Genomic DNA, 26,223 nt, shown 5'->3' with positions numbered 1-26,223 from the left:
AAGGTCCAAAGGAGGAAGGTAGCTGCGGCACGTGCTGTAATTGATGTAGGAGGTGGCGTCTTGAACTACTGGCTTGTGATAGTTGAATTTTGAATTTGAGTGGCACCGCAAAACCACGTGTGGTCGGAACCAAATAAATGTATCAAGGCGAAGCAGGGAATCGGCCGATGCTTCTTACCTTGGTTCTAAAATGAAGGAAAGTGCAACAATAACAGCGTCACTCTTCTTCGCACTTCTAGCTCTACCAGACTTGTATTTATTTCCCCTTTTCCCTTGCAGTGTTGCAGCATGCATAGTTATTGCATAATCTAGCTGTCGACTTGCGACTTCAATCCTCCGACCGGTGACTTATCAGCTACTGTCGTGATTGCTTGATGTGACACGGGTTCCATTTTGGTCAGAGAGAGCCTCTGGAAGTTTCTGCTACCGTCTCTTTTTCGCGCGGAACCGGGAGTTAGGTATGGATTTGTCACAGCTAGAGAGGGATATTTCGCATTTATCGCTAAACTTCTGCGTCGGTAACTGCGACAGGTGATAAAAGCAAACTATAGTCTTTGAACACATTGTAACTTCACCTGGAACATGGTGGAACCCGTTTCAGCTACCTGTCGTGACTGGTCTCTTCCAGACTCGCGTTCGTTACCATACCAAAACTTGGCCAGCTGGTCGTCGTTGTTCGATGCTAATTGTGTTGCAGTAACATGCAGGCGTAGACCCATCCATACCACATGCTTGTATGTTGTTGTCTTTGATGCAGGTCAACGGAGGTCGGTATCCATCCCGAACGTCCCGGCGCTCACTGGCGTGCCTGTGGTGCTGTTTGGTGATGTGTGCTGTTTGGGAAGCCCTGCTCATCAACCCAATGTGACACGACATCACGGAGCGATGAGGTGACGACTTGCCTGCAGGCCCGGGAGGAATTTCCAGCCCACTGGCACCACGGTGGGCCAGGGGTGCTCTCACTTCGTTGCTGTCGGGTGTGTCTGGTTTGGTAGTTATCTCCCGCTGTCCCACTGCACCTGATGGTCGGATGCTTGAGTCTTCTGTCAATCGCCGACTTAATATGCGTTTGTCAAGCCTTTGATCATGGGTGGTGGGCCGTGGCTGGTGATGATAAGCGAAGGCGCGGTTTGTGCTTTGAGGCCCAGGATGCTTCAGGCTTTGTGATTTTACAGACACAAAATGGAGTACCGGTTGCATGTGAGCACCTTTGTTCAACCGTCGGAAAGGGCTGACCTAAGGTGTTTCGAAGCCGTCATTGCAGCTTTATTTATACATTGCGTGTGAACTGAAACATAGACGCAGTCACAAAGCAGACATCGGGCCGACGTCTGGCGAGGAAAGGCGGGGGTGACGTGATCTCCGGTATCTTCTGCGCCTATCAGACAGGGACTTACTGAGCAACATACCAAACGTTGCACCACGCCCGCGCCATCGGGTGTGTTCCCTGAACGCATTGTAACCGCCTATCGGGCTGTGGAACACGTCTCATACCACGCGTCAAACTCTGAATGAGCCGCACGTGCGGTGGTTTACCGGGGAGACCCCCAGACTTGGCGTGAGTGGTTTTCACCCCTCCCCTCCCCTCCTCCGGCCTCTCGAGGCGCGTGGGGCCCCGATACACGTGCTATCTGCGCGAGGGGTGCTGGGCTGGGCATCCCGCGTGCTGCGCAACCGCTCCTCGCCAGTGGCAGGTGCGCAGTGCACACACTCCCACTTCCGCCAGCTCCTGCAAGAGAACCCCTCACATACGCCGCCTGGCTGACGCGGGTCAGAGCGGTCAAGGTTACCCTCACCTGAGATGGCATCCTAATGAGTATGAGTGACACGCTTTGCGGCTGTGGCGCAGCGCAGGAGTGTCCCCGGGGCTTCTGAGGGTTGCGGCTTTCGCCGACTGCGGTTAGGTGCAGGGGTTAGTCAGCGATGTAACGGGGCCTCATTTCCAGACCGACGTCTACCTTTTTATGTGATGATGGCTATTGGCTTTTCATTTCTTACTGGTGATTGATGCTACCATTCCAAGCAGCGGGGTGTGGTCTCAGTCGTCACTCGCGCCTGCTCTTCAAATAAGAATGCGGATATGACGAGGCAGTGTGCATTGCCGAGTGTGGTTCAAGAGCAGACAGGGTGAATCAGCCAAACTTCGCTGTTCGTAGTACCACACTCCTACTTTGCGAATTACGCTGGCCTCCAGGGAGTTTCATCAGTGGACGTCCCCGTTTGTGTGGCACGCGCCACGACTGACGGCAGCGCGCGCCGCGCAGTCGCGCCACCAGATCTCGCGGTGGCGCAGTGGCCCCAGTAGAATAATGCCGGAATAATGACCACTCGTGTCGCCACAGGTGTGCGGCGAAGTTTCGATCATTGGCCTGGCCCAGTGGCCTGCCCCGTTCGGACGAACTTCGTTCAAGGTGTCTCACACGTGCGCCGGTGTTCCCGACTTGGAAAGTATGTATAAATAGAGACGTGGTGCAGCGTTTGTTCTGTTTTTTTTTTTTTTTTTTTTTAGAAATATAGGTGCGACTACGCTGCGTTCAGGAACAATTGTAAATGCGTTTGTAGTCTTACGTGGCACAATGCGATTTCCTAGCGCAGATCAATTGGTCATTACTAATGTTTTGGTCTTATATAGCCGTCAACAGAAAGGCACATTTAGGTACTTGTTGAGTTATGGGACTTAACTACTATATTCATGGACTGACTCACAATGCAAATGCTCAGGAAACGGATATTATTTTTGACTTTATTTTTGGAAACAGCCAGATGTCTTGCTCTTTCCAGTCACAAACTATTTTAATAGCCAAATTCATACATTAGGTAACTGGTAACCAGCGGCGATTTTGGCTGCGATTCCTGCGAAAGGTGCTTTGCATCATTCTGAAAACGGTCAAATTTTATCGTGTAAACAATGCCTTGTCTACATAGCTGTCCTGCGTAGCTGCACTCGCCGTTCTTTTTTTGCTGGACCGTCGCCACTTGGGAAAATCCCGCAGAAAACTAAACAGCCGGCGCCATACGGATGCGGTGTGTAACGCTAGTGTTTATCGCTAAGGACCCGCGCCCTTGGTATATACTCCCTCCGGGATGCCCGTCTGAGTGTGGTTTTCGGCGACTGGTGTGGTTGGGACACTCCGAGGCCTCCGGACGCCTCTCGGAACTAGCGGGATAGTGCGCGATGTTCGGTGGCCGCCGCTGGTGACGTGTCTGTAGATGGTGATTGTAGAGGATGTTCTGGTTTCACTGCACGCGCTTGTGCAATGCGTATCGGAATTATGCATGCGTTCGGCGCCGCTGCTCACTGTTGATGCTAGCGCGGTAAACACCCCCATGTATACCTAAGTGGGGCATGCGGCGAAATGTTTACTAGTGTTCTCTGGACTCTCTACCGGGGTTCAGGAATGTCGCACTGGGCGCTGATGATCAATGCCGTCTGGTCTGGGTGCTTGGTAGGGTGAGCCGGAGGGGACAGCCAGTTTTCCTGTGATCGCCCACGCACTGCACGGGCGGGATTGATCATCATGATCCTTGACGATCTGCACTTCTCGCGTGCAGATCGTCAAGGTTGTATTTAGAATGAATATAACGGAATGCAGCGTACGCAGAATGGAAGCCACATCGATTTCTTGGGTAGAGTATGGGTAGAGGAGAAAGGTAATGGCCGTGCGATCGTTTGTCGCATCAGCTCAGGATATCTTCTTGCATCATTCAAGGTCATTCTAAATTTGCTTAGCCTAATTCTTCGTGTGATGCGACTTTTTTGTCTTTACCGTAGTGGCCGAACAAACTGGAAAATCGTCATCAACTGAATGTCAATTTACATATAGCATGAATAACTGAATTGTTCATTTCCCGATATCCCCTGACCTTTCTCGATGCTCTTCTTGCTGCCGTAGAGATGACATCTGCCATCTGCGCCTTTTAGCGATTGAACTCTGTCAGTACCAGGTCACAAAGACGTCACACTTCGTCGAACAATCAGTCGAATCACCGCCGGGTGCCATCCTGCGCCACACACGGGCCGACGCGACGCGGAGATTCCGACAGGGCTTCGTGCGTCAATGCAAATGGGAATGAGCAGAAGCCTGAGCTAGCAGCGCTGCGCACGAAGCCGGGGAAACTCCGCGCTCGCCATCCCTGGCGTATCAATATCGCTCGGGATCGAAGTAGCCCTCTTCATCTGCTGGTGGAGATGATTCTCCATGGGCTTCTGGAAGCTTGGAAGTCTATGCTGGCGGTACAAAAACGGGACATCATTAATGAAATGGAAGCTGGTATATGCAGTTTTGTGGCTGCCCTTCGGTGGAAGTCTGTCATTTCGTAAAGTTCGCCTAATCATAACCACTGTGATTGACGGGTTAGGTCAAGCTTTGAAGGATACTTAACATGGAAGGGGTAATAAACTATTTTGAATTATTTCTCGAATATTTTTGTTGATCGCATTAAAAGTGAAAAAAAAATAATGCGCGCATTCATCAATAATATGCGCGTATTCATCGGTGTGCTTTAGTTTTTCATAGTTCTGTAACTTGACCCTATTTTTTGGTGTGTGTCTGGATATGCTGTGAGTCAGCCGTCTTACTTTTTTTTCCAGTCAAATGCGCCGACCTGTCCCAGTCCCTGCCAAAGACCAACCCAGTGAAATTTCGGTGTTCCAAATCCGTCTGAGTGCCGGCTCGGCTCCGAAGGTACAGCCCACCGCTAAAGTAATGTGTGGTTTTACCAATCTCAACGGATGGCTTTGACCGACGATTTTTAAATGCGGACTGATTGAAAAGTAGACGTCAATAGATAAAGTTGTAGCTGCAAGGGTGAAGATACATGTAAGCTACATTTAAAGTCTCGTTGCAGTTTGGCTAATCGTTCCTAGGCTTCAGAAGCAGAACATACACCTTTTTACGCCCAATTTAGGCGGAAGTGCACACGTTTCATTAATAGTGCAGGTGATTTCGATGGTTCGGCATAGTGCCTTCACATATTGAATTGCGGCACGATATTCGTCATTGTGCACCCCACTCCGTCATAGTGCAGTTAAAAGTGGCCCAGGTTCAGACATATTGGACTTAGTGCAAATAATAATTCGTCAGGTTAAATCAATTTCGACATACGGCATGTGCTTACGGCAACGTTCAAATAAATCCAGCACGGTATAAATGAGCGATTATGTAAATAAATCTCACCTTCCTACGCAACTTAAGCCCTCAGCATACCTCTGGAGCTAATGAAGAATGTGGGATGTCACGTGAACGTGAAATGCGCTACACCTTTTTACGGCCAAATATAGAAATAGTGCACACAGTTCAGTAAAATAGTACAACCGATTTCGACAGTTCGGCATAGTGCACCTCTAGTTCGGCCAAGTGCATGATATTCGGTAATAGTGCACACGTTTCAAATGAAGAGCAATCAATTTAGAAGATGGTGCGTTCAAATTCAATGAGCCGTAGGTTCAATTTCGTCATAGTGCACGGTTTCGTCATGTGGCCTGATAGTCGGCGTCCAGCAAAGCGATTTAGGCGATGTTCAAGTGAATTCGCTGCTGGATTGGGAAAATATTTTTGAAAGCCCCTATCTGCCTGTCAAGAGTAGCGTGAATCTTGGTCAAAAACCTGCTCAAATGCAGTTTCAGCTCTCAGGAATTAACTTATCATTAGTCTCGCTCTAAGAACTCGGTGACACGGTCGAGTGGCGGTCACGTGGCATTCAGGGCTTCTGAATCGGGTGCATAACTTCGTTGCTGGTTCAAAAAGATCAGAAAAGCTATGGATTCTTGTTATCGCCTTTCAGCATCATGGCGAATTTGATTGAACAAAGCCGAAAAAATATTGCTCATGCTGAATATATAAGCACCCGACGAATTATGTGCACTATGTCTTATATGATTGAAGCTAAGGCACCCAGATGAAACATTAAATACCCTCTACCTTTTGCATCCAGAGCAGTGCAGCTGGCCACTTGACTTTTTTGCGTTGCTGACTGACTACGAGTGTCATTGGAGGCTCAGGTAGCGTGAAATGTCAAATAAAAATTGTTATTACTTATTTATGCAATGCCGTGTTACTGAACAGTGCCTAAATTACATGCGGGACCCCGAAATTGAAACGATCTGACGAATAATGTGCGATATGTCTAATATGCCTGAACCTGGGTCACTTTAAACCTGCACTATGACGAAATGGCTGCAATATGGCGAATATCGTGCCGCGATTCAATATATCAATGCACTATGCCGTGCTGTCGAAATCGCCTGCACTATTTTTGAAATGTGTGCACTGCCGCCTAAATTGGGCCTTTTCATTACATTCATTAAAATCTCGTTAATTTTTATTAGCAGTAAAATTTCAATAACTAATTTAGTAAAATTTCATTAGCAGCTTGTTTGAACGGCACCACGCTACACTTGATGAACAGCAAGAGCGTTGTCAAAAATATTTTCTGATTGGGCCACGAATTCGCTTGAAGGTTAACTAAATTGCTTTGCGGTACGCCGAATACCAATGCATATGACGAAGCAATGCACTCTGGCGAAACTGAAATCGCAACTACTGAAAATGAATGCATTCTCTTTTAAATTGCTTGCACTGTTTCGGAGCCGTGTGCACTATTACTGAATTTCATGCACTCGGCCTAAGAAGCGGTGCACATGCCGAACTGTCGAAATGGTTGCACTTTTTCTAAACTGTGTGCACTATTTCTATATGTATTTGGCCGTAAAAAGGTGTATTTGCCCATGACTGAAACCACACATTACTTCTGCTGTGGACTGTACCCGCAAAAAGGCGCGTGCAGCGACCACAACTCGACAGCGGGAAGCATTGTCCCGCCGCGTGGCTTCAGATGCCTGTTGCAGACTGGGAGATGTAACTGAAAAATGAAGGGGGGGGGCGGGGTCGAGGAAGCCGGGCTGGCACTGGATCTGTGGTAGCTTAGACCGGCCTTCCGCCAGGCGACGGTTCTTCAACGGTTACAGAAAGTCTCTAGTGGTATGTAAAATCTTATTGTAGTTGCCGCGTAAGCTGCTGAGATAGTAAAAAGAAGCTTCTTTTGTGGGGGTTAGTCGATACTTTACCTTCCATGGTGAACGTAATATTGTTCGTGGTGGACCACAAGCACAATTTTTATTTTTACCGTCATCTTTACTGTCATCATCACCTATAGCAAAATAAATGAGTTATAGCATCCCTTATAGCTGATTGCTGCCTCTCATTGAATGCAAGGTAATCGTTAAGTGAATTAAAAAAGCTCCCAGCACTGGGCGCCACTCAGCAAGACCAGCGCAAAATGCAACGCTTCCTTCTGCAGCTAATTCCCGCATACTGAACCCTTTTCACTCGCACACCGAGTCGTCTACTCCCTCGACATGGTGTGAACGAGGACTAAACGACTCTGATAGCAGCCATGCTGCGCCCACAAAAGGCCTCTCTACATATTATAGTGCTGCAAGCTAATGCGGGGTGGTACTCCGTAACTGGTAGTTTGTGATTGATGGGCGTTAAAAAATCTGCGTGATCGTGCGACTGATTTCATGGCATCTTACGGGATTTGATACCTACAATGGTGCAGGAGGGCCTTCGTTTGTGGGTCAGGATAGATAACTGATAAGTGTCCGCTGTCCAAGGTAGTGTCCAAAATGGACAGCTTTGGGCCACTGTCAAAATCACTGTCATCATGTGTACTGTTCGGCTGATGTTTGATCAAGTTTAAGTGGTCTGAAAGCTAATGGATGGGAAACGGGGAATGTACCAAGCGTGAGTTATCATAGTCTCTCTGAAGTGGTTTGAAGCGCCCGTTGTAACTACCTGACAAGAAGAACTCCCTCAGCCCATTGCCTCAATGATATACTCCATATCAAACCCCGCCCACTGCTGCATACCAGACATAAGTGCAGCCTCGTGCAGCCTACGGGGAACCACCTCCTGAAGATGGATGGGACAGCCCGACACAGCCAGTCTTGTTATTAGTGCTTGACCTAATCCGGAGAGCATAAAACCGACGCCGAGTAAAAATTTACGGCTGGTCTGCTGTCGCCCTCGCCTTCTACATGTGCCTAATTTATTTTTTATTGGTGGCTGTGATTATGGCCGTGAGAGAGGTGCACGTAATTGAAGGGTTGCATACCGCAGGATTCTCGGCCGTGCGAAATGCTCCAGTGACAGAAGAACAGCAGTGATGAGCAGGGCTGCGGAGTCGGAGTCGGAGTCGGAGTCGGAGTCGGTCGGAGTCGACAGTTGTGACCGGAGTCGGAGTCGGAGTCGGAGTCGATTTTAGAAACCCGAGCCGGAGTCGGAGTCGGAGTCACCGAAAATCTGTCGACTCCGCAGCCCTGCTAGGTCTGCGGAGTCGGAGTCGGGAGTTGGAGTCGGTCGGAGTCGACAATTCTGCCCGGAGTCGGAGTCGGAGTCGGAGCTGGTTTTTGAAAGCCGGAGTCGGAGTCGGAGTCGGAGTCGCCGAAAATCCATCGACTCCGCAGCCCTGGTGGTGCAAGAGTGAACCTCCTGAACGAGCAGTGCAGCATTACTTCGTGTGACCTTTGGTACCCATTATATTTGATAGGTCCGTGGTGTCATCAGCAGCGAGCCATGATTCTGTATAGGGCATACGGCCGGCGGCTTTCCACCAAATGCTCTGAAAAAAGTTTTGCACGCTGTGTACGCTTTGCAACCTTAAATGATGGCGAAAACGTAGGTGGTATGGAAGTAATCGATGTAAGGTCGCGAATGAAATGGCATGATCAAAGCAAAAGGGTGCAAGAGCGAAGCATTATGTGCGTTTGTTTATTTGGACATGACACATGTTGAACGAAAAATATATCAAAACAAGGAGCAACGGACGGATATCATTCGCAAGTATACATTAAGTAGTTAGAGGAAACACAGGGATGTCATGATGAGTGGCGTAACGAGACAGTATGTGCATAGAACAGGTGTGAGTTTGGGTAATGAGTCAATGACGTGTCTGTGTATATAACGGAAAAATTGGTACCTAGAGCCTGCGATGGACAGCCGACCTGCGCTGTCTGCCCTCCACACAGCTCTGGGCGATTTTCGCGTCCCTCCCGCGGGTGAGCTGAGCTCGAGGCGCACGCTCGGCCGAGCCGGATCCTGTCAGCGGCTATTTCAGCACCGGCTTTTTGCCGAAGCTCGACATCGGAGAGCGGACGGTCTCCGAATCCGGTCTCGGCGAGCTCCGCTCTACGCGTGTCGCGCTCTTCCCAGAATCGTGTAATGAAGGTGGCTGAATGGCCGCACTCACCAGCGAGCGCAGCGCGAGTCTGTGCGAGGGGAACGGGTCTCCCATCGGAACCCCACGGGCCGCCATCTCGATAGGTATAGAACCTTTTAGAAGGAAATTGTATATAATATCGAGGGTTTTATGCTCCTGCGTCTTTTTCATGACGGTTTATTTTACATTTAATCCTTGTTATGTTCCATTAGTGGCAGAAAATCTCTTCTTTTGATAGTGACGCAGTAGCCGGGATTTGCCCTCGCTGCCCGAGGCAAATCTCTGATGGGCAATCACCGATACGCGGTATTGCGCTTGCTTCTGTTGCCAAGACCTGTCCCCTTTGACGCACTAGCCTGGAGGCGTAGATCAAGTAGACTTATTGTTGTCCTCAGTGTCTTGAGTTAGTGTGGTAACTAACATCAACCAGTATTCGATATCAGCTTATATACTCAAATTTATTTAGAGATCACCTTCAAAATTGTCTGTTACTTTCCAGAAATCTGTGAATTTGTCATTCACGGGCAAATTGAACAAAAAAAAAATCGTCAGATGACTGACTTTATATTACAAAGACATGTGTTGCATTGGCAAAGATGCATGTTAGCATTTCCCAACGAGTAAATCAATCCTTAAGTTAACTTGCATTTATTTTTGCAAGTGGCGATCCTAAACAGAAGGATACTTATAAGTCTTTTTGCAAATTCCTTTTGGTCGGTCGGAATTTTGCACTCAGATATTTGGCAAATTGCACATTGCGCATGTCCCGTGTTCGAGAATCATCTGCTCTTTTTTCAGCCGCACTATTCTACATATGTAGTTAGTCTCACAATTGCGCACATCTGATCAATGAAAAACCAGTTCATGCACGTCCGATCCGGCTGTCGCGGCCAATGGCTCCCGATTGACAGCCTCCTGCCCACGCCACCATTCCAGCAAAGGTCGTGGCTCATCGTTCACCTGTTTGGATCCGTGACACTCTGTGCCAGGCTACCTGTACCGTCCCTCGCCGAGGTTGCCGAGGTCACAGAGGCTCACCGAGGGCCGACCAGTGCATAGCAGGGGGATCCCCGCTCGAGCGGCCTGTGACCCCGTCTGACGAACGGCTGAGGTCACCCGGCGCTGCCGAGCTACGAATGTCGCCGAGCTTGTATTGCATTTTTCTTTTTTATGAAAGTCTGCCTGACTTTTTTAGTTGGCCGTGCAGTGTCCCCTGCTCAGAGCTGCATTGCGTGTGGATGGGCACAAGCTCCACTGTTTTTTGTTGTTGAGTGGAAGAGGTTCTTACCCGAGTCTGTCTGATTAGGTACTTTTCCTGGCAGCCGGCTGTCGGAAAGACGTTCGTGCAGATAGGAATGTTTTCCTGGTCAGGGTGTGTGGCTCCAGGTCCGGCAGAACGCCCGTCGAGCCGTTCTGAAAGGGGACAAAATGTTTCGTGGAAACTTGCGGGATCGATTCGCGCTTTTGAAGGTTATCGTGGAGGCTATGACATGTAAAATTGCGCTGGGTAAGACCCTGTCGGCGATGTGCGGTGTAAATCGTCAAGATAGTGCTGTTCAGTTATTCCGGAATGGCCGCGGTCAGTGGCATCAATGCCACTTTGGCGGACCTCGATGCATCGGCAGCGCACGAGCACGTTCAGCTTACGTCAGTGAATCCTGCTGCGCCTTCTGGTGTTTTCTTTTCTGTCGTATCAGTCATGCAATGCACGCTAGATTCAACAGTGATTTAAGTTCGAATTGAGACAAGATACAAACTTTAACATATTGTTGACACACTTGGAGGAGAGTTAAATCAATGATTGGCTCAAACTAAGGTGTTGAGTGCTGCACGTGTCTGCTTTAATTTTGTTATCACGGTTACCAAAGCCTTTTAGCTATTTTCAGCGTTGTCGAAAATGGAATGCGTACCAAGCGGTGATAAAATGCTATCTTTTATGCTCCATTTATAATTTTCCGTTTCCCCGGTTTATACGCGCACACACTGTCTTGGACGTAGGAGGATGGAACAACCCGCCACTTTAGGATAAGACAACGGCCGTTCTCATAGACGGTCTTACATGGTATGACCCAACCCCTCCCCCTTCCCCGATGTCTCACTGGTCTGTCGTCAAAATAGCTGTCGGCTGTTAGTCATAAGGCACGGCGGGGTTTCACAACGCGGAAAAGCGGCTACGAGACGTGACAGGACAAATTGGTCCGTGGCCCGAACGAACGGTCGTGTGGCGTCCTTCAGGCCGATCTTGCCTTGTGCTTTGCCGTGCCGATGAATTGTGCATTGTTGTGTTGTTTCGTTTGAGTCGCCGCCCCTTTTCCATTGTTTGCGTGGGTGTTCGCGCAGCTGGCGTTGTTTTGTATTCACTACATATCAGATGTGATTTATTTAAAGCCTGTTACCGGGCTTCATTTTTATGTTGTGCTCTACTCATGGTTATCAGTTCCTTAAGATGTTTGTCCATTCACGAAATTACATGATCCTGGGCTTAATTAGATAAAAACAAAGCTGCTTTCCAAGCACGAACCACCTGAAAATGGAATGGATTGAAAAGGAAAAGTCGTAAAAAACAAGTCCCGCTTTATAAGCATAGTTTGTATAAGGGAAGAACTGCTTTGGATTTGCCTTCAGGTGTTAGCACTGTGTTTAAAATGGCTACTTTGTTGTCCAAAACAATGTATGCAGGTCGGATTGGCATGTGCATTTCGTGTCGTCGTCGTATGCTACGCTACGTGTACGTCAGTTATATATGGCTTTTGGCTAAAATACGATATCCGTTAGCCGGTTCATACAGTTCTATACATGCATTCATTCACCTTTCACGGATACCGCTAAGTTGTACACTATTGGCCGTTGCTCACCCTTCCACCATCACTTATTGCCAGTTCACTTGTGCCCTGTCCCTCTTCTCTATCCTCAGGCTCAGCTGAACCCATCCGCAGCTTTGTAGGCATCACCCTGCCCGGGCTGACGTTCACTCCATCGCAGACACCGGTAGATGGCTAATCCGAAGCGGTATAACCACTCTGGTGAGTGGAGACACCGTTTGGCTGTCAGGGCAGCCTGTCAGTCATCAGACACTCCGTACAAACGGATGGGCTCAGCCACCTCAGCCACAAAAAAAAAACTCACGATCACGTTCATTGTTCATTTTAGATAATCGAGCGTGCACGCTCTGCGCTTTTCAAAAGTCTTCACATGGATGCGTTCCTGTACTTCAGAGATAAACCATAGCCTAACCAGCAAAATGACCTCAGTAGTCGACGCTTCCCAAAGCTTCCATAAACAAGTGAAGTCTAAGCAATTTTCAGTTGTGTTATTGTTCTGACGAGTGACCGCCGTCCTGATAAGACTTCCGCTTGATATCCCCACAAATCTTCCCCTGTTGACGCCGTCAGCATTCTTAATATAGTGCCCGACACGTCCATGTCATTCGATTGTTTGTTCTTCAGCAGTGACAAGGAAAAGCGCCGCCAAATGGGCGCTTTGCGTGGCCTTCTTCCGCCAACTTACAATGGAAACTCCGCGGAAAATGTTCTGGCCAACCTGGTGAGCGCAGATTTTCGTGAGCGCTGCGCTGGAAAGCCCATGTGCTCGACACTCGACCGATTGGGAGCCCAGTTCATCACGCACGCGTCTGTCGGGCATGCTTCACCCCGTCCTCCTTCGTTATGGTAGCTTTTCGAACCTGAATGTGGCCGATAAAACACATACCGCAAGAAAAAGGCTTAGTTTGTCCATGATACTGGGTTAGATCTTCCCACTGAGCCATGAGCAGGCAGTTAGGAGCAGAAAAGAAATGGCCATACACAGAAGTTTGTTGCTGCTTTTGAGCAGCCTGCGAAGGATAGCCAAGAAATTCGTTATTTCTTGTTGCATTCAACGTTAGCATCTTGGCAAAAGCAACGTGAACTTGTATCCCTATTATCGCTGATCCCTGTGCTTCTCGTTGCAGGTACCACCGGCTCCGCGCTATAGCCTCCCTGCGCTGGAGCTTCGGCAGTGTGCTGCCTCCCGATGTGAAGCAGAACCTCTCCGAGGCAGAGGTGAGTGCCCCGCAGCTGGTGCAGCGATGAAACAGGGCTACAGAACTGGCGGCTGGTGCACCATCCAGGGCTAGCTGTTGCATGCTGGTTTTATGTCACTCTCTCATAACCGGCGGATGCTGCCGATAGCGAACGAGTTACATTGTCGAGCGCTGCACTTTGCTCTTAGGAAGCCCCATGGTAAGCAGACATGCTGTGCACAAGGCATGAATGCTATCTTTCTGCCTCCCCATTGTCCGGTGGAGTGGCGGGACAGGGGCCGGAATCGGCATGTCTTCCTGCTTGTTGCGGCTGTCGTTTTTCCCGCTGTGTCGTCGCTCCCGGTATCGCTGGTCGAGCGGGGAAGGCCGCTCTTCGTCTCTTGTCGTCGGACAAACGTAGAGCTCGCCGCGCAGTTCTATAGCGACGCTGTCGAAAGGAGCCCTACTCACGCGCCACAATTGAAGTCATTCAACCACCTACTCAGCCGTTCACGTTATGTTCACATTTATAAATAAGTATGGTGCAGGACTCAGCGGTAACTACATACGCAGTAGAGGTGGCAAAATGAGGACCCGAGGACCCGGTCCAAAGAACCAGTCTGGACCCATATGGGTCCAGACCGGTTCCTGGATATTTTTCTGACGGGTCCAACCGGGTCCCACCATAAACTATACATCTTGCACACTACACATTATTGCAAAATATGAAGTGAATGTTTCTTTGCACACAGTAGCTCATGAGTACCTATTCCCAGTGGGAAATAGTCTGTTTTACATGATCAACTAATGATTCCTTCAAGTAGGTAGTTTGTATTAATTGACTTTTGGTGAGCGGGTCCAACTGGTTCCGGTTCCAACTAAGACCGGGTCCGACTGGTTCCAGAAATGTCCAGCCGGGTCTGGTTCGAGTCTGGTTCCCAAAATTTTCATCTTTTGCCACCTCTAATACGCAGTACCGGTTTATCAGCAAGAACTACAACATACATCAACTGCATTAAACGGAGACACACATTTATTGACGCTAGACATTCTTATTTACAGTCACAAAAGGATGATCGTCAGGGCTGCGCACCGCGATGTTCCTTTCGCGTGACGTTGCTTTGTGACGAAAATGTGACGTCATCGTCATGATGTGCCGTATCTTAGCGTCGATCAGAAAGCATGTCTGACGAAAGTGGAACTGTCGCGTCGGAGCCTTTGACGCAAACCCAAACAAGGTCCCCTGGCGAGACAGCTGCGACGTAATGTCAGCAGGGGAGAGACTGGAAAGCCGGCATTGCAAATGTACCATCATTGCATTGCGGCCCCGTGATGGCCCGCACTGGTGCATTGTCGTAGCAGCTGAGTGGCTGAAGAAAATACCTGCGTCGTTGTTGGCTAACAGAGTTTTTCTTAGGGGAGAGTGGGGCAAAGCGGCCACCCGGGGCAAAGCGGCCATCCATCGTTTTAGCCCTCCACAGCTAGCGTCAGTTCCAATTTATGATTTCCAATTATACTTCTCTTTGCGGTCGTTCGAATGAGCCAGACCGGGGTTTCAGGCCCATCGCCATTGTTCTGTGAAACACGGAAAAGCATTTCTTGCCAGGTTACCAATTATGTTTACAATTTTTAAATGTTATTTTATTCCATAACCGTTTGGAATTTTTATAAGCGTTTTTGTCCATGCATTGCGTGGTTATCGTACATGCCTTCTACCAATTTTAATGCTTTTTACCCCACTAATAGCTGAGCTGGAATATTTTTGTCTCGGACGGTATGCGCGGGGCAAAGCGGCCGGGGCAAAGTGGCCAGACCCCAATTGGCCATAAGTTGTTTCCATCTGGATAAAAACATTATTTATATTCAAATGTGTCGTCATGCATTCATCTTGGCCACTTTTCGGTTACATGAGTCACCAAATTATGCAATTAAATGTTTTTTCCAAGAAAATTCTTTCTTTGTTTAGCAATAGGTGGGAAGATAACAAAGTAAACATCCATCTTCCCTTAAACCTTGTCACCATCAAATACCCTAGTCGTGCATGAGGCAACTATTCTGTTTCTCATATCGGGACTTGAGAAGTCGCCAGTGGCCGCTTTGCCTCAGGGATGGGGCAAAGTGGCCAATATGCTATAGGTTTAAAGTTTTGTCAATATCTCCCATTGTGAACGCCTTTGGAAATGAAAAGCAGTTGGAATAAAAGACAATTTAATAGGGATCACATTGGTATAGAAAGAATCTTTCCAAGTTTAAAAATCAAGCGTCGGCATCGTTAGAAACGTTAGGGTGGCCGCTTTGCCCCACTCTCCCCTACTTATAATGTTTTGCAATTACTTGGTAATAGTACACATTACTGTGTTGTGGCTTGTCACTTGTCAGTATTATTTTCTTACCGAGATAAATGATATGGATCGATAGTTTTTACTATCTTCTGGAGAGGTGGGGTCGGATGGGCAAGATCGCCAAATTTTAATAGGAGGGAGGTGTTTTGACGCAGCGTTCTGACAACAGTAACGAATGTTGGAATGATGATTCATTGATAAATGAGTAACACCCGATCCAGAATATTAGAAATTCTTTTCGCCATAGTCCGCGTCATGCCACCCAAAGAGGCAGCTATTAACCCGCGCGGGGCTGGGGTCTCCAGCCGAACGCGCGGGGCTGGGGGGGGGGGTAAATTTTACCCCCCCCCCCTGTTATCTCCCGAACTAATGGTCCGATTTGGAAAATTCAAACGCCAATCGAAAGATCTCATCACGAACAACTAAAAACATGTACTTAATTTAAAGTTTGAGGTCAAGGTCAAGGTCAGGTCAAGGGTACAAATTGCAAGTTTCTACAGTATCGGCCTTGCACCGTAGTTGCCGAAGAATGGAGTCATGAACTGAGACTGATTGCCCAAAACGTGTTCTTAGGCTACCGAGACAATATTCGTTGCATATAATATCATTCAGAGGTCAAGGTCAAGGTCAGGTCAGGTCAGGTCACCAAAAACAAAATATAGAAAAGGGCATGTGCGACACATTTTTTATGGGTCATTTTACTCATAGAATTCAATAGGCACACTCAATAAGTGATATGGACCACCTCTGGATGAATTTCAGGTCGAGGTCAGGTCAAGGTCAGGTCAAGTGAGGTCAAATTTTGAAGTTGGTTGTGAATGCCTAAAAAGGTGTCTATCTGATGCAGTTTTTCACGGCGAATCGAATGGTGCTATTTTTGTTACCGTGCGAGGTCTAGAACTTCCAAAAAAATCATTTTTCAAAATTATTGTGTGTCGTGACGTCATAAAATTTTGAATAATTCCCACATTTATAAACCGATTCTTCTAAAAATTAGTATGTAGGTGCACATAGACCACTTCTCTGACATATATTCCGGTTTTTTCGATACACTCAAAATTTTGGATTTTATAATTGTTTGGGCCAAAATCCAAAATTTTCAAAAACCGAGATAGCCATTTGATAGACAAAGTAATATTACGTATAACCTTTTTTGTTACGTCTTGATTCCTTTAAAAATGAAGATGTTAGCGGCGTTTGAAATTTTGCCGTTTTTGAGGCGAAAATGGCGAACATGACGTCACTAAAACGTCAATTTCTCAAAAAAAAATTCCGACGGATTTCGCTCAAATTTTCAGGGAACGTGTCAAATTGATGTACGAAAAGGTACTGAAAGTTTGACTGCGCTGCGCGCCACCGTTTTTGAGATATTGCAAAAATTCGCGAGGGGGGGGGTAAAATTTACCCCCCCCCCCCAGCCCCGCGCGGGTTAAATATTTCTGACGGGTCCCATTCGAAGCAAACTCTTCCTCAGCATCCCCCCCCCCCCATCTCTGATATGAAGCTGCGCAGCGTTCCATTCCGCAACATCCACTGCGGCGGTGTTGGTTCCCTACTCAGGTGTCCGATCTACACCGGTGTTGGTTCCCCTTCTCGGGTGTCGATCCCGTTGCCGGTGTAGCACCTCGTTACTCGGCGCTGTCCGAGGTGTCAGTTGACTCTGCGGCGCCCGCGCGCCGGCCCGGAGGCCACCAGGGGCGTCGGTGCTGACCTTTACCAATAGGTCGGCCGGTGGTGTAGGCGTCACAGCCGGCCAGCTCGTGGTGCAGTTGCGCGATAAACGGGTCACAACATGGGGGGTGACCGACTGTTTGGGAGCGGAGAGAGGCGAGCGGTGAATTATTGTTCATTTTTTTTCAACATTGCTTGTCTTTTAAAGTTTCGTGTGATTAGGAGTCGCTAGAATAATTTGCTCAGTCTCAAGCTAAAGAGCTTGCATAATTCGCGCTTCTGCCCATACGATTTTACCTTGGGATTTCCGTCTCCGTGGCGCCATTGGCACGCTTTCATTATGAAGTGTTTCTAGGAACTGTGATAAATTTTGAGAACTCGTCGCTGGAAATTTGGCACAAGATTTTCGCTGTTTACCTGCAGCTACTGATCAGCTAAGTTTTATTCAAGCCATGCGAAAATCCCAGCGTTTTGTCATGCGTCCATAAAACAATGGTCTCCGTCACGTAAAATGTACCGTCGCTACGCTGAAAACAACGAGGAAAAGACGCCCAAAGTTAATCCCTTTAGTGCTCTCCTACATATTTGGTTTTTAACCCCCACACCAAATTTGCGGGATTCAGCAGCGTGACCTAGAAAAAGGACCGGGGCAAACTTTTGGAAAGTGGTCGCCCTTAAGGAGGCAGTAGTCAGGTATCATCGTCAGTGCGTTGTCGTTTCCGCTGACTCGTTCTACGCGTGATCTGCCTGTTACGTTTTTGCTTGTGTGACATGACATGGCTGCTACTGGTTCTGAGTAAAACGGCTTTGTCCTGGTGTTCAGTAGGCAATGTCAATGAACAATGCTAATGAGCTATCTTATCTGTGACCTTAGTGTTGTTGGTCATATGATTAAAACAATTGGGTGTTTTGTTTGCAACGCCTGTAGGATAATTTTCATGTCCAACAAAGCTCGATCATAGGTTGTGGAAATCGTCAATACTGACAGTCTTCTTCGAAAAAAAGTTTGTCCATACTGAAAATCTTTCTTGGAAAAAAAATCATCATGAACTCCGTTAGGCAGAGCTTCCCCACTTTCTGGTAATAAGTTAATACTCTTCAGAACGCAAATGCCTCAACTGGCTGTTTAAGTGTTAATGATAAGATATGTTGTTACGGCGTTGAACGGAATGTGCCACCTTTCGGACTAAATAATGCCATTGGGAACAGTAAAGCGCCATGCAGAACATCCGTAATATGTCCCTATAATGTTCGCGTATGATCGTCCAAAGTTAGACTTCAAGGCGCTTCTGTGAATATATTTCTTTTTATTTTCCGCCAGTATCTTCAGCGGTGTAAGACCTCCGACCATCCGTTGATCAAAGATGCGTGCAAGATTTTCAGAAAGAAAGAATGGTAATCATGACTGGGAAGAATGAAGAGCTTTCCATGTATGCACTCGGGCACTGTCCAATGTCCATTACATTAGGAATGGCGGGCGGGAGAACCCCGTCGTTTATGGGGGCTGGTTTGGCCCGGTCTCTGACGATTTTCTGTCAGTCGCTCACCGAGGGGCGCTTTGTGAGTCGTTCACCCTGGGCGATCGCGAACTTACCTCCGGCTCGCCGATCCTTCATCTGAGAAGAGACGGGAAAGGTCCCGCACTTTCCGCGAGATTGGAGCGGGGATCTCCCGTCGGCGAAGACCAATCGTGTGCGCGGTCGGAAAGCCTCAGATCACATATCGCTGGAACGGCCTCTGCTATCCTGCGTCCGGCTGCCTGTATAGCTTTGATTGCAGGAGGTCGTCCTTCTGTGAGAGTCCAGGGATCCCGGCGTCGGCTGTACTCGCGAATGGCACGGTATTCTCAGACCTTGCGCCCTGACGGCACCATCCTCTATTGCTGCTAGAAGGCGCCGGAATCAGCCAGTATTGCCTCATGGACATCGAGCGACTGAAGGCTTTGCTTGCAGAACCTAGCTCGATGAGGACCTTAGAAGTCGCAAAAATATGTTATAAGAAAATGTTTCTGCCAGATTGGAGACCTCGTATGTTATGTTAGATACATGCAAATAGCATGGTCTACGTAAACATTTAAACAATCAAGTTTGTAGATTTTTTAGCATAAGCTGTTTCTTGAACCGTTATAAGTCGACACGATCAAGAAGGCGATTTTTATCAGTTTTCTCGTTTTAACTCGAGGTACTGCCTATATGTGTGCTCTACTTAGCCCTCCTGATACCGTAGGACCACCTCCACTGAATGTGTGCCCTGCCAACAGGCGAAACCTACGTCACAGGTGGCAGGTTTATTGGATCATATGGACCACCCAGGGGCCCACAACACGTGTCGCCATTACGATTGAAGCGGGCCAGTGGGCGTCCGGGCTGTGGGGCTGCCGGAGGGAGCGGTGCTAGCGGCGACCCGGGGATGTCCCCGGGTCCGCCGCGGACGTCAATACTATCTCGGGGAGTCCCGACGCCGCCGACGCGGCCGCGCCGACAACGACGACCCTCCGACCCTCCGACCCGTCGACTGGCGGCGAGAGTCGCTGCGCAGTGCCCAGCTGCCCTAGGGACGACCTCTGAGGGACCGCAGTCCATGCTTCTACAACCACTCCCATTTTAGGTATACCATTTTTTTCATGACGAGGTCAGAGCTTCTGATGTCCAAGAGCCACTGGCCCCCTCCCCCCCCCCCGAGATGTTGCCGGCACTTGGGGAGCTACCACACCTTCAGCTCGTTGAAAAGTTTACAGGCTTTACATGTTATATTAACACCAGTTGTTGGCGAAGGCCTGCCTCCCTGGCTCCCTGGGTACCTCTGGGTGTTTCAGCGTCATTACTGGTGTCCCAAAGGTCATCGCAATATGCTAGTTTAGGATTCAGCAGGCCTGGACAATTTAGGCATTACTTATGATGATCTGGAGCTTGATAGCTAAAGCCGCAATAACGACTAATTGAACTTTCCCGTCTTCGGAGAATTATTATCGATATATTACTGCGTCTGGCTCCAGCAGCTGCCGTTCACTGTGAGTGCTGAGCGAACTTTGAAATCGAATCTTGCGGACCTAGCTGTGGCTTATTTCTCCTCTAACGACGCGTTGGGCAATCTTTCTCGGACCGCCCCTAACCGCCTTCCTCCTGTTAACCCACCCGCCTTTGACATCTGCCTATCAATCTACCTCCCTTTCACCGATCTGCCAACGTCTCGCAGCTAGCATATTCATTAGTTGAAATCTTCTGCTGGATTCCAAATGACTCGTCATTTCCAATTTCCAAATGACTCGTCATTCCTCGTGATTTCGTTTTTCAGCCCACGGATATCCGCAGCTATAACACCCATAACTAAAACACCCGGAAGCCGATGATACGGGTGTTCGGGTGGACCGATGCCACCCACCGACGGGGATATCCGCCTCGAATCTCGATCTACAGGTTTCGCCTCGCCTCGACCGCCCGTGTTCAAAGGCTTCATTTTGTTTGTGTTTATACTCGTATGCCAATTCGTTTTCACTCCTTAAATTTTATGATTTAGCGGGTGGCAGTCTTTTCAACCCATTTCATCAATGCGCGGGATTTACGAAGAGCATAAATCGACGTATTTAGATATACCTATTGGATAAATATGTAGCAAAGAGCAAGTAGTCTACAAATATATTAAAGAAGCAATTACATAAAATCAAACGGGCCGGTTTCGTCTATGAACGACCTCTTCAGCGCTTTTTTGACTGACCACGAAAAGGTTATACATTTTTTGAAAAAGCGCTGACGAAGTCCTATAGACGAAACCGGTCCGCTTACTTATATGTACTTACTTCTTTAAAGGGACTGTCCCACCTTCAAAAAATTGCTTTGATATACTGTTCTTGTGTTGCAAGACATAGATTATGGGCCCCTTTACACGAAATTGGCAAACATTCGGCCCATAGTTGGCTAATTGTTTAAAAATTCCAATTTAAAGCTTTTGGATCGATTACGTCATATGATTGTTTTTTTATCGGGCAAAGTTTTTTTCCTAGCTGCCAAATCGGTGGCACAAAGTTTTGTTACGCTTCTGCCGCGAATAGTACAAACATTGCGCATGAACTCAGGAAATTGGTAAACATGTTCAATGTTCATGGAAAGGATTGAAATGAAAATTGGAAAATTGAAGCTTGAGCTTTGTCCAGAAGAAGGTCGCAAACTGCAAAGAATATCAACAAGGCCTTATTTATCATTTTTAAAAAGTTATAGAATGCTCCCTAATAAGCAAAAGCAAGATATTGATGTTTGATTATTGATGCTGCCCACATTGTCTTGGGCACATGGATGATGGAAGTGAGCTCAACTTCAATAATGAGACCTAAGAATCACAATGGATATAGCCATGAGTCAGACTGCAAAGTGGGGCAATTTTGTCTGGATTTTGTCAGTGCGGACTCCTTCGTCTGGTGCGGATTTAAGTGTGGTGCGGTGCGGATTTGGTCTAGTGTGGTGCGGATGTAGTGTAGCGGGGTGCGAATTTGGCTTGCTGTGGTGCAGATGTGTAGCATTGTGGGGATTTGAGGTCAGTGCAGATTTTGACTGGCCATTTTGGGGTTTGGTGCATTTTTTGTGTTCTCTCAGGCCTCAGCCCCCTTTGGTGTGAATTTTCGGGCTCTGTTTGAAGGGTTTGTGTCAATTTTGAGCTTGGGAGTTGGGCCAGTGCTCCTTGGCGACCTGCGAGCCATACTCTGCAGTAGGAACTGGCCTGGGCCCATGAGCAAAGTAATATAATATAGTCTGTTCAAGATTCAATATACCTAATAAGTCTGCAAAACACATTCCAGCAATTGTAATTGAAGCAGAATGAATTGTAGTGAACTGCATTTGTATTTTTGTTGTGTCTGTGAAAAATAATAAATATACCTACCTATTGGAAAAATCGTGGCCTTTCAGCACATTTGGCAGAGTTGTGTGACTCTGATTTAGTGGCTCATGTGGAACGCAACGAGCTGCGGAACAAGCTTGAATTGAATAGCATTTTGCCTCAGGGCTATCTGCCAGAAACATTTCATCTGCATAAATTTGCCTACAGGCAAGTCTGACAAATTTGTGGATTAACTGGGGTCCTCGTAAGCCTGCATATTAAATTCTAGCCCACCAGCTCAGCCCTATTCTCAGTTTCAGCATTCAGCATAATAACAGTTCTGATCAAGTTCTGATCGTCACCACTGAGACACCAATAGTCCTCTGAAATTTTGCCTTTTTATTAGATTATTTGTAAGAGTTTCAGCTACATTTACATAGACCAAACGTTTCACTCTCAAAGATCTGCGACCCACCCCACTCGTCCAGTAGGATGCCTGGCGCGCAAACAGTCCAGCAGTGAGCTGCCAGCCGGTACGCAGGGCAGCAGCAGGCGGCGGCAGCAACAGCAACTAGTGAACATGTCTTGGACTGCAGCCACGACATGATCTAGGCTAGCATCTATTCAATTTGTCCATGTACAAGTACCACAGCTCCTGCCCGAGGTCGCGCAAGTCAGGGAACTGACCACCTCCAGCCCAGGCGTGGTTCACTGGCTCAAGACATTTCAGCTGACCAGTCAGAGTTCATGTTTTGCAACTTTTATCCAAGTTATTTGTAATTGTAATATTCTTAACTGAATTTTAGGCATGACTTCATTTTTCAAGAGCTACACAGAACACGCCTTCCCTGTACAGCACGTCTATTGTCCTAACATTAGTCAATTAGTTGCAAGAAGCGACTTGAATGCGGAACCTGCCTGTTTTGAAGCCCTGTTGTCTGTTGGGTGACACTGCACAGAGGTAAGGATGGGGTGTGATTTTGCTGTTGTTTGTCAGGTGCAATATGTGTGTCAATGATCACAAAGTACTCTTAAAGGTTTAAAAAATGCACAGCATGGCCTAACAAGGCACATTACCTAGGTTTTGACAAGCAGCGCAGCGACTGTGGTACAAAGGCCCAGTCCCATGCTCATGTTAGTAGCTGGATCTGCTCCCAGGAAACAAAGGTAAAACACTATTGACAGCTTTAAGATGAAATCTGCAGGAAAACTAAGCCATCTATAAAATCTAACATAAGCTTAAAAGCACAACAGAGCATTTCTTATTCAACATGCAGCACTTCCGCTTTCATCCGCCATCAGCAACTCAGTTCAAAGAATGATACATTACATCACTAAAATTTATTTCAAAACACCTCTGCATGGTGTTTACACAAACAACAATTCTTTACTAGGCATGGTCGACCTCAGGCCACCCACACTTCAGCATACAGGGTATTATCAATGTTTAACGGCTCAAGGTTAGTCGTCTTGGATGCTCAGAAATAAAAAGGTGAACATTCATTGTCTCTTCCTTAGTTGTCAACATCAATAGATTGTGGACTTCTCAGAGCATGTCTTGATTATGGAGTTGAAACAGCAGTGAGCAAATCATCATTTTGATACTATGATTAATTTTAGAGAGTTGCACACTTGAACTTGACACCTGCCATTGATAAGTTCATGGCTCTTGCATTCTTCAGTCACATTTAGGACGGCCTCTTAACTATTTAAATACAAAAATAAAAATACTACAAGAATTAGAAGACTATTAGAATTAGTTTGGCATATCAATTTATCTCTCCACCTCGTGGCACCGGAACGAATGGGCGCTGTTCAAAGAGGCGTAAGGCGTTGTTATTTTTCAAGGTTTCGATAAAAACAAGTCGACAGATACAGAAACTTCGGAAAAGGCGGAAACGTCACAGGTTTTAAAGGGACCCTCCCACCTTCAAAAAAGTTAATGAATTGGCATGAAAGTGATGTCGCTCGGTTCAGAAAGAGCAAAAACGAATATCTACCAAATTTCATCGAAAAATATTCACCGGTTTTCAAGATATTCGACTTTTACTTTTGTTTCCTTTTTGGGATCTCCGCTGTTCCTAGCGACTTTATTTGAAAGTGCGGCATTTGTTGCGCGCAAAGCAGCATATACCACCGCGTGCTACAAAACGTTTTAGTCAAACGTTTAACGGACGTTCGAAAGCCTGATGACGTCATCAGATTCCCGTAATGGTTAAGAGATAGGGACCACGCTGGTCCCACCCTGCAAGTAAAGAGAAGAAATTTCTTTAACACCATAAAGCTGCGGGGGTTGCGACCAGGATAAACGGTGGTTTCTGAGCCTGGCCGCAAACTTGGCTATCTCAACTCAAAACTAATGTTAAGGTGGGAGGGTCCCTTTAAGTGCCAATACCAATACATTGTGGCACTTATTTGCACAGATGTCAAAATCAAACACAAATTTCTTTGCGATGAAGTAATTGCTGGAGAAACGGTTTTCACGGCTCTGATTTTCAAAGAACGCCCATCAAGATGGCTATCTCAACTCAATTCTAATGTTAAGGTGGGACAGTCCCTTTAATATATTTGTAGACTACTTGCTATTTACTACATAAATCGACGTCGCACGTAAACCTCACGCAAACTGTCGTAGATTTACGAAAAGCCCGTTGTGTGTGATCAGAAGCATTATCCTCTTACCCTATGAAACTAGGAACTGGTTACTTTCACTCCATTCAACTCCCGTCAAATAAATCAAGCTTACCGATTCAAGACACTCTCCTGCAAGTTCCATGCCGAGATTGAAACGGAGCCATCAACGTGGCGAATGGTGATCTCGAACCGGTTTTCGTGGTCATGGATGCTCAGTTATCCACCTGAGAACTAACTCTCTGACCTGTTGCCTGCAGTCAATTTTGCAAGGTTGAATGTGAATTGTTAGCTGATCACAGTAGCGGCGGAACACCTTCAATTAAGGGGGGGGGGGCACTGCCGACTTTTAGTCCCGTTCTTTCCATGCAACGCACATAGGGCTAATGTTAAAATGCCAAAATCAAAGGGGGGCACGGTGCCCTGGTGCCCTCCCCGTTCCGCCACCTATGGCTGATCATGCACTGTGTTGTATTTGATTGCGATACATGCCGCATATAAAAGGCGGCATGGAAACGATTCATTGCGCACTGGGGGGGGGGGGGAGGAGTGTTGACAGGGGTAATGTATGACTGTAGTGTATAGGCCGTGTTCGCAACTCGCATGCCACCTGTACCTATCCCTACCTGTTTTGTAACAGTAAGGACTACCGACTTGCCTATTCGTGAGCACCCAATGGCTAGATTGTGCTGTGCACATACAAGTACGCATGCACACCTATCAATCAATTATTTCCATCAAACCACCATCAAACATGTTATTTCTTTTGTGCAATGGTACATTAATGCTGCAAAAACTCTTCTATCACACGTTCCGCAAACATGCATCCAGAGCAACAAACAGTCGCCAGCGTTACCTAGGTAACGTCCTTCGATCGGTGCACCTCCCACTGGCGCCGCTGTCGGGAGCGCCGGTTCACCGCGCGCGGCCGCTCTTTGACGTCACGGCCGACGCTCCGACGAGGCGCGTCGATACCGACGCAGTGCGGGGCTTCCCCGCGCCGGATTCTGCTCGTCGACCGCCTCCGACCGCGCCGAGATTGCCGCGGTTGCGTCAGCTGATACTGTTGTGATCGTTATCCCTGCGGTGTGACTGGTTTCAGGTACTTTTGCTTCTGCGACGTGACTAAAGTTGTGCGTATGATGATTGATTCCACTGGTGTGGTGTGGTACGGGAGTTCGCCGAGCGAATAGCAATTAGCCGGGTGTCGCCATAGCGTGATCCATGATGCGTAGTTCTGACTGAGGCAGAATGAGCTGTGTTCGTTCCGAGATCCCTGTTGGAACGAATGCGGGGCCCGCGGATATTCCGTGCTAACGACGCTATATGGGGCTGTTTTAGAGTCGGGTGGTTTCGACGATGAATTATCTATGCGGGCGTTCAAGCTCCTGACGTTGGGTTGACGTCGCTCTGACGTGGACGTCTGACGTGATACTGACGTCCAACAGACGTGTGTATGCTGTGGGCCGCCGTGGATTTTCCGGTCGGTCTTTGCTATGACAGTCGGCGCCGCGGCTGGAACGGGTGCCCGTCTCCCTATATGGCCAGTTC

At 47.7% G+C, this 26,223-nt stretch overlaps 1 protein-coding gene across 6 annotated transcripts in view; it reads left to right on the top strand.

Annotated features, from left to right (window-relative positions):
• LOC122392884 (DNA replication complex GINS protein PSF1-like) overlaps positions 1-26,223 on the top strand; it is a 70,439-nt gene that overhangs the window by 19,936 nt on the left and 24,280 nt on the right. For 5 of the 6 annotated variants that reach the window (XM_043388221.1, XM_043388223.1, XM_043388222.1 and 2 more), the window contains exon 5: positions 13,169-13,259. In XM_043388221.1, coding sequence (XP_043244156.1) covers positions 13,169-13,259 — 91 coding nt within the window. Of the gene's footprint in view, positions 1-12,133; positions 12,243-12,665; positions 12,763-13,168; positions 13,260-26,223 lie in introns of those variants that run through there. The other variant, XM_043388226.1, reaches the window with a different exon arrangement.

This window comes from Amphibalanus amphitrite, unplaced genomic scaffold, assembly GCF_019059575.1.
Source record: "Amphibalanus amphitrite isolate SeventyFive unplaced genomic scaffold, NRLGWU_Aamphi_draft 000505F_arrow, whole genome shotgun sequence".
Taxonomy (NCBI): domain Eukaryota; kingdom Metazoa; phylum Arthropoda; class Thecostraca; order Balanomorpha; family Balanidae; genus Amphibalanus; species Amphibalanus amphitrite.
The sequence above is the reverse complement of the archived record's forward strand: the minus strand, read 5'-3'. Positions and strand labels throughout refer to the sequence as shown.